The sequence below is a fragment of the Xyrauchen texanus genome, chromosome 4 (genome assembly GCF_025860055.1).
Source record: "Xyrauchen texanus isolate HMW12.3.18 chromosome 4, RBS_HiC_50CHRs, whole genome shotgun sequence".
Lineage (NCBI taxonomy): Eukaryota > Metazoa > Chordata > Actinopteri > Cypriniformes > Catostomidae > Xyrauchen > Xyrauchen texanus.
In genome coordinates, this window is record NC_068279.1 from 6,653,493 (window position 1) to 6,672,364 (window position 18,872).

Below are 18,872 nucleotides of genomic sequence, written 5' to 3' on the forward strand. Positions count from 1 at the left end.
CATAATGTATACATTTTATCATTTTGTGTTCCCTGGGAATCAAACCCATGATCCTGGCATTGCTAGCGCCATGCTCTAGCAGTTGACAAAAGGGCCAAAAGTATTATCTTTAGGAAGATCTGTGATATTGTACTGGCAGTCATCCACAGGTCTTCAGTTACACAGCAGGCAAGTGCAGCTGAATCCTGAGCTGTCTCCAACTCAGCTGAATACAACCCAGACCCTGAAGAATCAGCCAATCAATGTAGGGCAAAACAGAGGGGAAATAATACATCCCCACCCTCTGGACTAACTCAGCACAGCAGCATTGTGATAGCTAGTCTCACACTTCCTAACAACATCGAGAGCTCCCAGGGTTCAACTTCCTGTGAACGCTCCAAGGCCCTCTGGATAACATAGAGATATAGGAGTGTTGTTAAACTAACATCCTACAGAATGGTGAGAAAAGAGAGAAGGGAGGGAAAGACTCAAAAAAGGTGAAATAGAAGGGGAAATTACACAATAAGAGTGAGAAACAAATTGTGAGACGGTAAAAAAAAAAACTGATGATAAATAGGCACTTAACCATCTGTGCCAAATTGTTCTTACACAGCTTTTGAAAAGTATACAATACAAGAACTTCATGTTTTTTTCGTAGGTGCATTAACCATTAACAGAGGGATCGATCTCTCTTGCTCACTCACTCACTCACTCACTCACTCACTCACTCACTCACTCACTCACTCACTCAAACCTTTAAATACAGCATCGTGTTTTTATCCATTTCAAACTATTCAATGATCTATTCAAAAGCTACAGAATAAAAATACAAAGCCGCATGTGGTTCAGATAACACATTAAAGCAATGGTTTACCCAAAAATGAAAACTCTGTCATCATTTATTCACCCTCATATCGTTACAAACCTGTATGATTCAGGCCAGAAACATACTTTACGCAAGTACATCCAGATGCGAGCTTTTGGCAAATGCGCTGCAAATGGTCTGGTTGAACATACTATTGTGCTTTCTTGCGTTACCGTGGCGGTAACAATCCTCAGTACTCAAAGGGGTGATATAGTTACCTTCGAAAGTCTGCCATTAAACTGGATGTTATTATTCAGGTTAGTTGCTATTAATATATTGTAGGGCTGGAAAATCATCTCCCTGATGAAAATTTAATATTTTTATTTTATAAAAAAAAAAAAAAAACATCATTCATATATATATATAAGGAAAATGTTATCTGAATGCTACAGTTATTAATAGATAAATACAGGAAGCTGTATTTGTGCAGAGTTCCACACTAACATGTTTTCAAAGTTTTGCTACAGTCATCAAAGTGCAGTTTGTTCACTATCGGACCTCAAAACCTCTGCTTTTATCAATGTTCCTGTTATTATGCATAATCCAGAAGTTTATTTGAGAGGTGTTGTGGAGAGTATTTGTCAGATGTAATTTCTGTCTGACACTGCTTTAATAAATAGCTTAGCTGTAAAAAGGCTTATCAAACTGTTGGATGTTGTACAAGTCGCACCCCTGCAAAATGTATAATCTAACAGCCAGGGTATTCATATGCAGTTGTGGGTCATTTTGCACATTTACCCGCCACTGTTGACAAGAAATGCTGCTAGACACAAAGATGCATGCCTGAGGAAACACATGTGATTATATTTTGAAGAACAGACAAAAGAAATGCCAGCAATGAGTATCTGATTTTCTTTTCTGTTCAGAAGTTAATTTGCGCTTTTGTGTCTCTTGGAACACGTGTGTAACAAGTTCAAGCTCAGAGATGGAAGGGAGGAGACAGAGAGCAGCGATGCAGTCAAGTAAGGCTCTTTATTTCTCTGAAGAATCAGAGAAGATCATGTTGACAAAGTTTTGTTTGTTACACTGATCTGATTAAACTGAGAAAAGCACCGAGAAGAGTGCACACAGAGTGTTGAAGGCAGAGAAATAAAGAGCCTTACTTGACTGCATCACTGCATCACTTACAGCAACACAAGCGACCATTGGAGACCAGATGTGGGCATGTCCAGTGATGCGACAAAGATGAGAAATGTTTAACTTTATGCAAATGAAGAGCGACTTTCGGGAACGAGAGCCAATACGAGAAAAGATGGTAGAGCTCACCTGATCCTAATATTTTAATAATAATATTATTTGCAAAGAAACAGTGCTGTTTAGACTCTCCATACACACCACTACTGACCTAACCGCCAGCCATTGGCGACATGCTGCGACAAAGTAGCTGGCAGTGTGAACGCAGCTTAAATTATCGCATCCTGTTAGCAGCGGTATGCGTGTAATATAATCCTGTTGGCCCGTGAGACACGCGATAACTGACACACGTGCAACAAACCTGGAAAAGCAGCGCTGTTTACAGCCGAGTAGGAGGAACGGTGTACAGAAGCTTTGTTGATTTTGGTTTAGATCTGTATTTATCCGTTTCTTTACTCACAATGGAGCATTTGTGTGCTCATGCTGGATGTCTCAACCAAGAGGAGAACGTGAGATTACATCTGTAACATGGCAACGCGAATATGTCACTGGAGAGACTGCGTGATCTCCACCCTCTCGTCAAGCTTACCGAAGCATTGGATTATAGTTCAAAAGTACTTAAATATTTATATTTTTTCGAATCAAAAGCAATCGTAATGCTTTAGAAGATGTTCATTTAACCGCTGGAGTCGTATGGAAGACGTTTATGCTAACTACCTGTGATTTTTGGAGCTTCAAAAGTCAGTTCACCATCCACTTGCATTTTAAGGACCAATTGAGCGGAGATATTTTTTCTTTAAATGTGTTCTGGTTAAGAAAAAAGTCATACACACCTGAGATATCATGAGGGTGAGTAAAAAAAAATATAGAGCATTTTAATTTTGGGGTGACCTATCCCTTTAATAATCACATATGACCATATCATCATTTTGATGTTACTTTGATAAATTGTGAAGCCCTGTAGGATTGTGAAATCAGTCTACTGATGCTCTCTTTAAGAACTTCAATGCATTTGTTCTGAAATTGTTTAATCTGCGATCGATCCGCTTAATCGATCAAATTAATCAATTATCAATTATTTATTAATGTCGCTACTTGTAACCAATCATTACAAGGCATGTTTGAAAATACGGATACATGAATGAGATTTCAGGAAGATTTTCTGCAAATAATGACTTTCAGTAGCGATGGGCACAAGTACACGAATACCCATGTATACTCCGAAGTGACAGCAATGATCAATCATGAAAATGATGATCGATAATGTATATGTTTGACATTGACAAATAACTGACAACTATACACAAATGTGTCAAAGACAGGCCTTTTTTTAGATTGATTACGTTGTGGTTTTCAGAGGTAACTTGACAGTCAACAGAGATGTCTCATAGCAACCAAACTGACAAACAATGCTGCAATCATTTCATTTCATTTCAAAAACTTTATGCCCATGGGGCAATTGCGAGACCCGTAGATTAGTACAAATAAAGATAAAGATAACCTTATATGTTAAAAAATAAATAGACAGATATATATCAGCATTGTCAACAAATCCAAGCAGCATTTACCAATTGATATCGACAATTAATTCACATACTATATAGTTTGATTGTAGTATAAGTAAATGGATTCAGGCATAATAAACTCATAGTCCGATCTTTCAAGTATTTAAAATCACTAAAAAAGTGTGCGTGTACTTGAGTGTGTGCAGTGGCATGAAGTACCTAGTCTAACATAAAGTGGCATTCCACTGCATGAAGTTTAAAATTCTGAGTTAAGTGGGAGGAAGCATGAATCATCACAGCAACAAACTGCAAAAGAGAGCAGTGTGACTTTCTATCCGGGGCAAAGACAGCGCTCTAACCTCTAGGGCAGTGGTTCCCAACCCTGTTCCTGGAGGCTCCCAAACAATACACATTTTGGATATCTCCCTAATCAATCATACCTGATTCAACTCATCAACTCGTTAGTGGAGACTCCAAGACCTGAAATGGGTGTGTCAGAAAAGGGAGATATACAAAATGTGCAGTGTTGGTGGGCCTCCAGAAACAGGGTTGGGAACCACTGCTCTACAGAAATGCACACGCACACACACACACACACGCGAAATCTTTCCTTCAAACATTTAGATGAAGCACAGCTGAATGTAACGGAACACATTTTAGTGTTTTAAAAAACACGATGGTTGGGGTCTGGGTAGCTCAGCGAGTATTGACACTGACTACCACCCCTGAAGTCCCTAGTTCGAATCCAGGGTGTGCCGAGGGACACCAGCCAGGTCCCATAAGCAACCAAATTGGCCCGGTTGCTAGGAGGGTAAGAGTCACATGGGGTAACATCCTCGTGGTCGCGATTAGTGGTTCTTACTCTCAATGCAGCAAAGTTGGCCTTGGATTGCGCAGGGTAGCATGAGCCTCCACATGCAGATCCTCCGTGGTGTCATGCACAATGAGCCACATGACAAGATGGGCAGATTGAAGTTCTCAGAAGTGGAGGCAACTGAGACTTGTCCTCTGCCACCCGGATTGAGGCGAGTAACCGCGCCACCAAAAGGACCAACTAAGTAGTGGGAATTGGGCATTCCAAATTGGCCGAAAAAGGGATAGAAAATTTTAAAACGCGATGGTTATGACATCTCCAGTCACGCCAACCGCGGTTTGTAGATACATGGTTCAGAAACAGTGGTGCACACCTACTAAGCTTATTACGGTAATCTGAGGGAGAACAGACACGCGTTCTAAGCATTGTTTCAATGAATTGGCCAGCAAGTATTTACATAATGGCAAAATATCATGCATTACATTTTGATTATGCCCTCTTTTGTACTTATTGTAAAAACACTACATTATAACAGCCTATAATATTTAGGGATGGGCATTCATCAATAATTTGGTATTTGAATATTTAAGCACATAAAAAAAATTATATTCTATTATTTAAATGAATGTATGAGAAAGATTAAAAATATATATATATTTTTTAGTTCTAGCTTTAATTATATTCAAAACAAGCTTATATCATGTCCTGTGTTTATACATACATATATATAAACAAGTAATGCATGAAATCCAAAAAAGTATAAATGTATAGCTCATTCAAATCGAAGAAAAAGAAACTGCTAATGAAGTAGACCGATACAGTTAACATCCAGGACGAATATAAACACTCGGCATATAATAGTTTATCGTGTTTATATTGTATCTCATATAATGTTTTTGTTGAGAAAAACAAGCATATCCACGTGCTCAGTAAACTACACTCATTAATACACACACCAGTATAATGATAGGATGTCCCTTACCTCAGCTAGCAAAGTCTTTCTTGGATGCCATGTTTGTTGTTTACAGAAGCATTGCAGGGATTACGTTGCTATGGGGATGCTGCTTTCTGAGGAGCTGCACATATACGAGAGTAAAGTGTACACCACTTATCCTGTACATTTAAACAGGAACCCAGGTTTCTCATAGTAAGCCACATTCTCACAATAGCCGCTTTTTTGGTGTCCATCTGAACGTACTGACAGAACCGTTTGCTCAACAACTATAATAAACTTGTCCAAACTCAACAGCGCCACCTAGTGCATTCTGTTATAACTGCCAGTTTTAGTTTGTGTGTTCAGGACTTAACATGGATCTCACTGTATATATGGCCAGCAAAGCAAAACTTTGCGAAATTCTAATAGTATTTTTACTATTCGAATAATTATTGCATAACGAATATTTGATTACTCGTACACATCACTAATGATAATGTATATACATTGGAACAATGACAGGCAATGCAGCAGCCAAAGGTGTATAACATCTATGCACCCCACCCCCTTCCGTCCGAGTACTCAAGTAATTACTTTGAGTACACAAAATGACCAAAATGCCCAATCCTAAATTTCAGTTTCGCACACAAAGCTATTGTATGGCCAAAGAAGACTTGAGACACTCCCGGCCTTTATATAGCTACATTCTAATAGAATTCAACAAAACACTCATTATGCTAGAATCTGGATTCTGGAACATCATAATGAAACTAATCTGGAGGATTCAAGGTTCAAGAAAGTTCAACAAGATATGGCTGAACTAACCAGAGATCTGAGATCAGGCATGAAAGAGTATTTTTAATTTTTTTTTTATATGCATGTACGACGAGCACTTGCCCAAAAGACAAAACCTCTGAAAACATTTCCCTTTGCTTTGTAGAACATTTTCATAGACCATCAACCAACTAAGCAGAAAGCATCACTGTCTTCATTGCATATTATGACACACTAATGTGCATGAGAAAAAAGCACCACTTTAAATTTTCTCATTAAGCCCAACAAACCACTCAAATCAGACACATTTTAATTTCCAGGACATTTAATTGCCCAATATCCCACTGTTAGACACAGGATATGAAGAGTGAAACATACATCTTCATTTAAATAGAACAGAAAAGACCTCAAAAGAGTTTGCAGCCTTCATTCTACAATGAAATTCTCAACAGTTGGTTAAAATCCAAAACCATCTGACAGCTGACAGTGTGGACAGCTGGGAAGTCTTTACAAGGATGTTCAAGGTTCAATACAAGTTAAGCTCAATCAACAGTATTTGTGGCATAATGTTGACAACCCAAATATTACCAATTTCAACTTGACCCTCATTTACTCTATAAAAACTCAAAATTGTTGTCACAATTCACTTACAATGGAAGTGAATGGGGCCAGTCTTTAAACTTTAAAATATGCGTTGTTTCAAAAGAAATTTGAACTAAAGATATAAAACATTATAAGTATTAACATGATTTTAGTGTGGTAAAATGACTTACTAATCCTATCAGTGTGAAGTTATATGGAATGTTACAACTTTGTTCCCATGACGACAAAGTGCCTGTAAACCCTGCTAGCAATTTTACCACATTAAAATCATGTGAACAAGTATAATGGTTACGCCTTGTGTCTATACTTTTGAAACAGTGTGTATTTGAATGTTTATGGACGTATGTTCATTCACTTCTACTGCGAGTGTCTTACTGCAACCTTGATTCTTTTATTTTTAAATAAACATACATTTTCAGTGGTATTCAACATTATGCTACAAATGCTCTCAGTTGAGCTCAAATTGTATTGAACCTGGAAAATTTCTTAAAAATAAAACTGTTCGAGAAGATTCTAGCCCTCGCATTATTTATAACAGCTTGAGAACATTCCAGTTAAAAACTAGGGTTGAGGAACACTGTTCAAGAGTGCTGTTGGGACATGTCTGTCATATTTATTAACAAAAGTACAATACTGCACGTGTGTCATTACATCTAAATGTTTAATGAAGTGGTTTATTGTATGTCAAGCCTATTGTCCTTGCTTTAACATGACATTACTAAAAATGTGTTGAGGTACAGTGGCCTCCAAAATGTATTTGAACACTTAAGCCACACCGAATACAGTAATGTCATTGAATTAGATTACAAAACATAAAAGTAGGTGGCATCTACAAACAAACAATGCTAGACCTTTTTTTTCTAACACATTTCTGCAATTAAACAACTGGTAGCAGGGTCATTTTAGTGGATGTATGAAGTCAGTTCCCCTCAAGTTCAAACAGGTGTCCTTAATGAGTAATGTTTTGCTTAAAAAGTGTGCTTGTGTAATCTTTCTTTAAATAAATGTCCGTTTGGCTTGAAATTTAGTTATTTAATTCAGTGACATTGCTTCTTTTGCAAGCCACTGCATATATGTGCATTGAAAAAAGTCTACCTTATAAGGATAATTTACCCAAAAATGAAAAGTCTCTTATCATTTACTCACCTTCATGCCAGCCCAAATGTGCATGACTTTCTTTCTTCTGCAGAACGCAAATAAAGATTTGTTGAGGAGTTTCTCAGCTCTGTAGGTCCATAAAATGCAAGTGAATGGTGACCAGAACTTTGAAGACTCCAGAAGTTAAATCCATGTCTTCAGAAGCAATATGAACAGTGTGGGTGAGAAACAGATTAATATTTAGGTCTATAAATCTCCACTTTTACCTTCTTCTTCTTTTGTTTTTTTGTCAATTCACATTCTTTGTGCCTACTGCCATCTACTGGTCGGAGCTGGTTTAAGGTGGAGATTTATAGTAAAAAAGGACTTAAAACATATATCTGTTTCTCGCCCACATCTATCATATCGCTTCTGAAGACATGGATTTAGCCACTGGAGTTGTATGGAGTACTTTTATGCTGCATTTATGTGCTTTGTGGCGCTTCAAAGTTCCAGCCACCATTAAGTTGCATTGTGAGGACCTACAGAGCTGAGATATTCTTTGAAAAATCTTCAATTGTGTTCAGTAGTTGAAAGAAAGCCATACACATCTCGGATGGCATGAGGGTGAATAAATTAGAGATTTTTCATTGTTGGGTGAAATATTCCTTTAATTACAAACACTAAATAAGCCATTTCAAATGTTTAGATGGACTTTACTCTATATTATTTACTTGTTCATTTTAATGACCATTTTGTCTTATTGTGAGTTAAAATTAACTATGGGTTATAGTGCAGTCTAGTGCAAAGAAGTTTAGAGGAAAAGTAAATTATTATCTGTTTTAAAGCCTAGTGAGCTGCCTACCTTAGTACCTTGACTGCATTTTTGCCAATGAATCACAAAAATACTGCCTAGGTAGGCAGATTACAAGGTTTTAAGGCACATCAATAACAAAACTATATTATAGACATCATAGTGCAACCGCTTCCTTTCACGACCACTTGCAATGTGCCGTCATGAGATTATCATAAATTAGTGTAAAAGGGCCCGTTGGTCTGTACATGATATGACATTCTTTTGCCATTTTTCACCTCTTCAAACTAACCAAAACAGGGTGAGGCTCCCAATCACTCGTTTCACTAGCATTCGGATGCATGATGCAATTTTAACAGGCATTCATAACATGAATAAGGAGATGTACCATCAAACAAAAGCGTTTAAACATATTTACAATTCTCTTACCTCGTCCTTTTTCTTAAAAATATCAGTTTGATCAGGGGGTGTGTGTAAAGCTCCAGTCCAAGTTTGCTGACACATGTCACCCTTAATCTGTGGTCCAATATGTGCAGATCCATCATTTGAGTCACCCCGGAAGACGCCGTTATTTATTTATTTTTTTGGCAAAGCAGGCTAAATAACGCAAACCGAGGTCCGCCTTTTAGATTTCACATACCCCAGCGCTCGCGAAACGCGTGTCATCCTCATGCATTGGGCACTCTGGCTGCTGGTGGGACAGACACATTCTATGTAATTCAATTCAAGAATGGTAATTGTTGGGGGGCAAGAGTTAAGATTTAATAGCTGTTTCTAATCAGACGTAAAGATGTCTTCCTCCAGAGGGCGCTTGGCGGCTCAGACGTCTAATCCTCCATTGAGGCGCGTTATTGGAAACATTTATATACTATAAACATATACATATCTTTATTACAAGGATTGACACCTGACATGCGTATGGAAATCCGCCGCAGAACCCTCTATACAATTATTACATAATAGCCTTGTTCACACAGAACGCGTCCTTGCCAAGAATAGAGCTAAACGCACTGTCTCGAGACGCGTTTTCATTGTTAAAGTTTTTTTTTTTTTTTTTTTAACTCGAAATGGCGTCTAAAAAACGCGGCGCTACTGCACGAGACGTTATAAAACAGCTCATTAAAAGACGTCCGTCTAGAGCAGGTTTATATAGTAAAAAATTGAAAACAGCGCGGACAGACCTTATTTAGTCATCTTAAACGACTGTGATTAGTCCATACTGACAAGCGAAGAGAAAAGTAACAGGTACCATGTGACAATTTGGTGCAGCGTTCTGAATAACTTTTTACACCCAATTAATGAAACAATATAATCCTTTAGCGATTGAATAGGACATACAAATCTATTGAATAAAAACAAGAGTTGTAATAGGAAAATATAGTACTATTTAAACACATTGAATCTGCCCAATATGAGGTAACGTCGAGGACGCTAAACCCCGCCTGTTTTAAGACCCAACGTTTCATACGAATTGCCATTCTACCCGCTTATTCTGTTCAACTCATGGTTCGAACTGAAGACGTCCTAGTTGTGTCACACGCCCCCTTGTTCTTAAAGGGACAGCTGCATGCAGGATGAGCTCAGCTTTCCCCATAAACAGGTGCTGCTGATCGTCACTGTACTAAAATACTGTAGTAATAATAATAATTATCTTAAGATTTAGACATCGCATTTAAATTTCTTAACAAAATTCCATCAAATGGAATTGAGTAAACTTTAACAAAATAAAAGAGTAATAAAAAATTGTATTAATGAAATTTAGTAAAAAAAAAAAAATACACAATTGAATATCGTTATTAAATTGAAATGCGTAAATCCTAACAATAGGCTTAAATATTTTTTGGAGTGTACCAGAGGCCTAAACTAAGTCAATACTGTATGTTCCATTCAAATATTTCATTAAAAACATCACTGTATTAAAATAAATAATTTTAAATAAATATAGAGTATTTTATCAAATACTCTATACTGTGCTCATTGTTCAAAACTATATTTTTATCTAGTGACTAAGTGCACCCATTTAAAAACCTCTCTTCATAAAGTACGTTATCACCCGGCATGTAAAATCACAGTAGGCCTATATGGTACAATTTTTTCACCAGTGTTCCTAATATTGTTCACATATTTTCTTGCTTATGGTACCGTATTATTAGCATACAACTAAGCAATATTAAAACATTAGTTAAATACATTTCATTATTTCAAACTAAATATTAATTTATTATTATTCACCTAAAATTGCCTTTCTAACATCTGTGCTCCAACTAAAGACACATTTAAATAAAATATTGTCACAATCGCATACAATTGAATACAAAAAAAAAATAAAAAAATTATAGATCATCTGAGATTAAAATGACTAAAACAACATTGTAATTCCTTAAATATATATATATATATATATATATGACTCTCTGTGGTCATTAAAAATCCCAGGACACTTCTCGTAAAGAGTAGGGGTGTAACCCCGGTGTCCTGGCCAAATACCCCACATTGGCCCCTATCTATCATGGCCTTGTATTAATCTCCATCCCTGAATTGGCTACATCACTCTACCCTCTCCTCTCCACCAATATCTGGTGTGTGGTGGGCGTTCTGGCGCACTATGGCTGCCGTCGCATCATCCAGGTGGATGCTGCACACTGGTGGTGGTTGAGGAGATTCTCCCTATACTATGTAAAGCACTTTGAGTGCCTAGAAAAGCGCTACATAAATGCAAGGAATTATTATATATATATAAAATTCTCCTTGTTCTACTATTACACTTAGTCACGTATAAAGTCAGTTTGTCAGTCATTGTAATTTGAAGCCCCGTTTGGGCATCAACATTGGCAAAGTTTTTCTTTTCTTTCATGCAGTTCTAGCCCTGCTCAAACACAACTGTCTGTGATTATTCAATATACCTAAAGATTGGAGAGTAGAAGAACAAAGCACTGCAGGAAAATAGATAGTGGGTGAATCACACAAAGAAGTGTCTAGGTTACAATTCACCCCAAAAATCACTGAAAACAATTAATTATATTTTGCGTAATTAAAAAAAAAAAAAATCTACTATTAGGACCCTTAAGATTTGATGCATTATGTTATTGTTTAAATTACATTTTATCCCCCCAATTCCTATTACAGGAAATGACAAAAAAATAACCAATTGATTAATTAATTGTTAATTAATTTATTGATTTTTACAATATATGATTATATATTATATTATAAATTAATACAGTAAAACAAATGACTTCATTACAGTAATTATAACAATGCAAAACATTCTAAGGGTCTTAGTTGACTATGTTCTTTATATGCAAAATATGATTTCTTTTCTTCTTCTTTTTTCTTCTGGTTATTGGGTGAAATGTGACCTGGGCCTTCTTGACAGGTTACGTGAGAGGATTGTGATCTTCTGGTATCATCACGGCTGCAACAGTGCTGAATTCACAGCAGAGGTGAATGCTCCATAGGGATCATAATTCTTGATTCCATTCTCTGGATCAGAGGCACTGTGAAAACATAACTTAAGCTGTGAGATTCTGAACAATACATCAATATTGTTCTATACCAGTGGGTCTGAACTTGTGAGCCAGGTTGCTGGCATACATTCATTTCTTACAAGTGGTCAGGCTGCATTACCTCTGCTTCCTTTTAGTTTTTTCCACTTCCAACTTGTAGGTGCACTTTATAATGACAAAAAGCCCTTTGAGCGTCACATCTAACTACAACTCTATCCTTGTAGTTACATACTCCCTTCCCTCTCTGGCCACAAGGGGCCACCCTACAACTGTCTACTTGAGCCATAACAGCTGCCTGAGTCTTACTCACAGCTTTTTGTATATTTAAAAATACATTAAAAAAATTACTTTCTTTAGCGGGGCCCCCTGGTGGCTAAGCGGACCTAAGCGGCCGATTTGACCGCTTATAGCTAACGGTCCGGGTGTGTCGTAACAAATCCTGTTATTTTGAGGACAATTCATCTGTTAGTTGGTAATATGGCTAATACAATATTTTAAGCAGTGTTTGCTCCATGTGTTAGACTAGTAAAATCTCTCATTTATGCATTTACAAAAGATTCAAAATTCCTATTTTGCCTATGCTATTGCTAATATGCAGTATCAACTTTCCTGTTTTATTTTAAGGTACATTTTGTTACATTTCTACAATAAGCAATTTGATTGGTACTGTGCTGGGTTTCCATACACTGTCCAATGTAAATCTGGGACCCTAAAACGTTTGAGAACCACTGATCTTTACTAATGTGACATATGTGAAAAGTTCTATTGAGATCCACCAGATGGCGAAATAAAACAGAAAAAATATTGTATTTCCTCACTTGTATAGTGCACATTGGCATCCCAGCCCTCTTTTAACCATGCAGCATTCCTTGTGTCTTCTCTGGTCTGCAAGTCTTTATAAGCTACAATCAAACATATTCAACATGATTTATAGATTTTAAAGTGCTCGTGATCAATAATACACTAAAACCAGGAGAAGTTAATTTGCTCTTAGGTTACTATATCCTCAAGACAATCACTTATGTTGTTGATTACTTTATCTGTAAGTGTAAATGAATACATTTAAGTGTAAATGTGAAAGGTATAAGCAAATTTAGATGAAGAAAACGTTATTTGCTCACCCCATAAATGATGAACAACGTACAAATCACCAATCTGAGTGAAGAAGCCGCCCACTGCTTCATTGTTTTCCTGTCTGTATTTAATTGCTCGGGCCCTGTGAAATGACAAAACAGCTCAAATATGCAACAAGATGTATTAAAACATGAGTTCCCATGTTAAACTGCTCAAATCACACTCAAAACTTACCAATGATTTCCCCATTCGATCATCGTGCCAGGCTGAATGGAGGAAACACAAACATTTCAGGACATACAAACCAGAACATTTACATTTACATTTATGCATTTGGCAGATGCTTTTATCCAAAGCGACTTACAGTGCACTTATTACAGGGACAATCCCCCCGGAGCAACCTGGAGTTAAGTGCCTTGCTCAAGGACACAATGGTGGTGGCAGTGGGGATCGAACCAGCGGCCTTCTGATTAACCGTTATGTGCATTAGCCCACTATGCCACCACCACTCCTTTGGAGTGAATGGTAAGATATGTAAAATGTAATGTATATAAAAAAAAGAGCAATGCAATGGCCTTTACTTTTAGTTTATATGATCTCAATTCATAAATGTTGGGTCCACTTCTTGGTGCCGGCTCGTTCCAAAAACTGAACTCCAGAAGAAGTTGGTTCCGTCGAGAGATCAGCATTTTACTCCTCTCTTTTCGAAATGCAAGATATGCCTGCACAGGAAACATTTGGATAAAAGGCATGCAATACCTAGCTAACAATCTTTGGTTTCCAGAATGTACTGGGAATGTTAAAAAAAATGAACCCCCCAATAAAATACCAATCGGGAACTGTATACTAACGTTCCTTGTTTGCTATGTATATGGATTCTGACACACTTAAGGGCCGTTCACACAACAGCTAGATGCAGAGCAGCAGGATCGAAAAGAACACAGGGGCCTCAAGACTCATTTTAAATCTTCAACTTGTCACAGCATCTTAAGAAACATGGCGTTCATGGCAAATATCTAGAGTGGTTGATACTGTCATCTGTCTGATGGATGTTTGAATAGACCAACCAATTAAATAAATAACACAGATGGATGTGATACATGCTGTGCGAATGGCCCCTTAAATCCAAACTGTTCCTAAAATGAAATGTGCTGAATACCGTATTGAGGTTCAGTTTGCGTAAACACTCCGTCAGAGCAGGATAGCCACCAGAGTATCTCCAGAGATGCACTACAACAACAAAACAGCATGTGTCACTCAAGTACCGTGCAAAGAATCTAGTGCTCTGACAATTCAGAAATACAAGTATACGTGTATTTTTCTGCATGCAAAAACATCAGAGCAGAACTGGTACATTGAACCCAAGGTGCGAGATTTTTAACATGTTTTTCTTTACATTCCTATCTCACCTGCCTGATCTTGTTCACCATACCAAGTGTTCCAGCTTCCCACGACTTCACATGGATAGTCCGCATCACGATGAAGCTCTTTCTGCACCTCAGCTCTAAAATAAGACAGTTTAGAAATGTTTTTGTCTTGTTCGTTAACTTAATGTGTTTTTGTGTTGAATTAGTGGAACAGAGGAAACCTTTAACATTATCGCTCGCATCACAAAGAGAAAAACACTGTAAAAAAAAAAAAAAAAAGGTTGTTGAGTTAAAAAAGTTACAAAATAAATAAATCAAGATAATATGATGCAGTACAATGTTTTAGTTCTCTCCACAATGGTCCTAAATGTCCAGATTACCATTGCTTTTAGTCAATTTGAAAATGTTTGTTCACTAAATGCAAAAATTCTTGTCTAGAGATCTACTCATTTCTTGTTCAGCCAACTATCAATTAGCAATACGAGAACTTTAATTTTGTCACCATTCCAATCTATGCTTAGTTTTAAATTACGTTTACATGAAGTTAATGCAATTTTTGCCAATGAAAAAAGGTTTGTCTTCCAAGGCAAGACAGAAAGTACAATTGTTTGACACAGACACACAATAGACCTCAACCCTTAACACACAAACTTCAATAACGGCGACAATCAACAAACCTTATTAAAGGGATAGTTCATCCAAAAATGTAAACTCTCTCATTATTTACACACCCTCATGATATTCCAGATGTGTGTGTGTTTCTTTTTTCATCAGAACACATTCGAAAAAAAATAAAATAGAAAAAGATCAATATTTATGTATTTTTTTTATATAATCCAACGCTTCACGAGAGAGTGGAGTCCAAGTGATCGCTTGTGTGACGTATTCACGTTGCAATGATACCGACGTAACATCACATTCTCCACTCGGTTGAGACATCCAGGATGAGCACACAAATGCACCATCGTGAGTAAAGAAACAGATAAATAAAGATCTAAACCGAAACCAACCAAGCTACTGTACAGTGTTCCTCCTTCTCACTTGTAAACAGCGCTGCTCTACAGCAGTTCTCGTGTGTTTCAAATACCAGTGTGATTACGTCACACATGCATACTGCAGCGGACCGGAAGCATGATTTAGAGGGGAAAAAAGTACTTTCATATTAAGCTTTTTCACATCCAATCCAATCGAGCTTCAAATGAGTAATCTCCATTCACTTGTATTTTAAGGACCTAATGAGCTAAGATAATATTTCTGTTTTTCTTCAAATGTGTTCTGATGAAGAAAGTCATACACACCTGGGATATCATGAGGGTGAGTAAACAATGAGAGAATGTTCTTTTCTGGGTGAACTATCCCTAAAAAGGGGATAAGATGAATCAAGGCAATGCAGGCCGGCTAGTGTCACACTAGAAACAACAACAACATACAAAGCAAATATTCTGAGAAGCAGGTGACAAGTGAGCTGAAAGACTTAATCAGCAATACATTATTGCAAAATCAAAAGGGAGCTTACGACAGTTTGTTGTATGCCTCTAGGCATTCTGGCTTGATATTGTGAACTGAAAGAGAAAAAAAAAATATTTGAAGATGTCAGGAAAGACAAATGGTCCCAGTTCAGTGGCATCGTAATGTGTTAAAAACAGAATTTAATCTTAACTTTGTATATAAGGTAAACGGTTATTTAGCCTATACATAACAATATATTTACAACATTTATTAACCTTTGCAAATGTTTTTTTTCTACATATACTAATACATTTTAACAATATAAGTTGTATATGTTAACATTAGTCAATGCATAATGAACTAACCTGAATTAACAATGAACATATTTATGAATGAACCTTAACCAAGATGAATGAATGTTGTAAAAACGATTGTTCATTGTTAGTTTATAATGCATGATTGCATTTACTGATGTTAACATTTAGAACCTTATATTTCGAAGAGTTTTCAATCATCTAAATTCCCTTTTTTCACTTATACCAGATTTTTTAAGAAAAATCACCCTCATTTTTCTAAACGCAATTTTCATTACAATACTCTGCACAGCTGGTCTTGTGAAAACAAAGAAATCTACAAATACACATGCCTGATTTATTAAAGCAATTAGTACAAAATAAACAGTTTTGAGCTGTTTGATTGGAGCAAATCCACAAGAAAAAACCATTTATAGGTAGTGGAATATTTTAGGCAATTCCTATCAATTATAGTGCATGCACAATTTGTCTCAAGGGCAAAATATTTCAGCACATCCTTAAAGCTTTTATATGGACTGGCTCACATTGTATCTTGTAGAGGTTGCTGGTTTCTTTCTTGGAGAGCAGATTGGAGTGGGCATCTTTCCTGGCATCCACATTGTGTGCAAACATGGAACTCAACCAGCCTTCATCAGTTTTATTTGCAAAACCTCTAGAGTTTCACCAGAAAAACTGTTTCAGAAAGTGTTTCATAAATATACAGTATGATGCATCACAGGCTGACATGCACAATATTAAAAAAGCCAATATCATGCACGTTGGTAGTTGAGATGACATTTCAAGCTTTGCCCTGCAGTGTGACATACTATATTTCATCTACACATATTTTTAACAGCACTTTATAATTCTTGTATACTTATTATATATGCAGTTTTGATAAACTCCTCATATCATGTCATCCCAATAACGCATAGCTATCCTTTTATCCCTAAAATGAACACACATACATTTCATAACACTACTTGTTTTGTCAATGGAAAAAAAAAGTAATCTTAATATTAATTTATACCTCAGGTTTCTCAAGTGACTGTCACTGTAATAAGTACACTGTAAAGCACTATGGATATAATTATTCTTAATATATATATTACTCATAATTCTGAGCATGAACATTTTGCTACTAAACATTGCTTATGTGTATGTATATATGGATAATAGATGGAAAATTACAAATAAAAAATTAAATAATTGACCCATATGAGAAATATAGGGGTATAAACTCATTTAAAGTGTCACACAACCTCAATAAAAAATTTCTGAGGCCTATGTATAAAAATAAATAACTCTAACTTTAAATGTGAAAATAATTAGTTCATATGGTCAAAGATACTTTGACAAGCTTAATTTTAATTTTAATCATTAAAATTAAGTGCTTAAAAATGGTAATAAAAAACAAGTTAAAGGAAATGGTGAACAGTTACTAAATCTAAACTTCAACCTACACTTTCCCTTATACATAGGCTGCATTTTAAACCTAAAATGTTGACTAAAACATATGTTAGCCTATTATAAGATTTATGTGTGAACTGTGTAACTTTGAACAAAATGTAATTAATTTATAAAAGTTAAGATATTATGGTTATTTTATTTAGTTAAAGGTTACTCACTTCAATTTGGCAGAACGTTGTTATGCAATTAAAAATCTTAAAAAAAATATCTGAATTTTTTTTTCAATGTTCATGCCCATGCAATTTGTTTACTACCCCCATACTTGAATATAGTTCATTGCTGAACTTCTGTTATAACTAAATGTGTTTAGTTAACCCACGTGCATTTGCCAGTTTGATCATGTAATGGTTTTCAAAAAGTTTGTTAATGAAAATTACCTGGGTGCCCATGCTGAATGCACCTTGTTAAATAACTGCTGCTGTCTCTTGAGGATTTGCAGAGAGCGCGCTGTCGCCATTATTTTCGCTCGATGTTCATAGAATTGAGACTTATGCTGTATGTTATGTTGTTCCTGGAGTTGCAACTCTCCCGCTGGGTTAATGTTTGACGCGCGTGAACTGTTGGACTGCAGGTCCATGTGCAGCTTCAGTTGTCTCAAGCGCTCTGAAGTTTACAAACTGATTAATCACAATGATTTATCTGTTGGTTTGGCTGCTGATTTAATTAAAGTAGAGTCAAAACAGATAACCCTTATAAAACCATTATGACAAAACTTCGGCCAAAAAAAAAATCAAAGAAACAAACACACCAAACTGGTGCTTTTAAACAACACAGTCATCATAAAAAAGATACAAAAATAAATAATAAAAAAATTACTTAAATGACAGCATGCACTCCAGATAGCTTGGACTCCACAAGTTTGCAATACTTGATGATCTATGTTATTCCAGCATTATTAGAGAATGTTCCAAAGAGCATCTTATGTGCATCAATAGAATCAAGGAAATCTGAGCATTTATACAGGAACTGATCACCCTAAAATGAAAATGATCTCTCATCATTTACTCACCTTCATGCCATCCCAGATATGTATGACTTTGTCTTCTCACGAACACAAACTAAGAAATTTTTGAAGAATATCTCAGCTCTATAGGTCCTCATTATGCAAGTTAATGGGTATGAAAATTTTTAAGCTCCAAAAGCACATAAAGGCATCATAGAAGTAATCCATAAGACTCCAGTGATTAAATCAATGTCTTCAGAAGAGATATGAT

At 36.3% G+C, this 18,872-nt stretch overlaps 2 protein-coding genes across 2 annotated transcripts in view; both read right to left on the reverse strand.

Moving 5' to 3' along the window:
* LOC127643224 (cytosolic arginine sensor for mTORC1 subunit 1-like) overlaps positions 1-9,207 on the reverse strand; it is a 30,325-nt gene extending 21,118 nt beyond the window's left edge. Inside the window, exon 1 of the mRNA XM_052125863.1 lies at positions 8,929-9,207. Within this exon, the coding sequence (XP_051981823.1) occupies positions 8,929-9,044 (116 nt within the window). The 5' untranslated portion in view covers positions 9,045-9,207. The remainder of the gene's footprint in view (positions 1-8,928) is intronic.
* A 2,448-nt stretch (positions 9,208-11,655) lies between these two features.
* On the reverse strand, positions 11,656-18,176 carry LOC127634544 (protein NipSnap homolog 1-like). The gene is made up of 10 exons (XM_052114153.1): positions 18,036-18,176; positions 16,734-16,861; positions 15,963-16,008; positions 14,489-14,583; positions 14,239-14,309; positions 13,661-13,801; positions 13,314-13,345; positions 13,127-13,221; positions 12,824-12,907; positions 11,656-11,996 (listed from the first exon to the last, which is right to left on the reverse strand). Exons 1-10 carry the CDS (start codon positions 18,113-18,115, stop codon positions 11,932-11,934), a joined length of 837 nt encoding a protein of 278 aa, XP_051970113.1. The 5' UTR covers positions 18,116-18,176; the 3' UTR covers positions 11,656-11,931.
* Between the last annotated feature and the right edge of the window lie 696 nt (positions 18,177-18,872).

Bases quoted from the DNA above. Each gene is read 5' to 3' on its own strand.
- LOC127634544 (XM_052114153.1), bottom strand. From the start codon at position 18,115: ATGGCGACAGCGCGCTCTCTGCAAATCCTCAAGAGACAGCAGCAGTTA. The intron at 13,346-13,660 runs GTAAAGGCCATT...TCCTCCATTCAG, and splicing joins TGAGATCATATAAACTAAAA to CCTGGCACGATGATCGAATG. The intron at 12,908-13,126 runs GTGAGCAAATAA...GTTTGATTGTAG, and splicing joins CGTTGTTCATCATTTATGGG to CTTATAAAGACTTGCAGACC.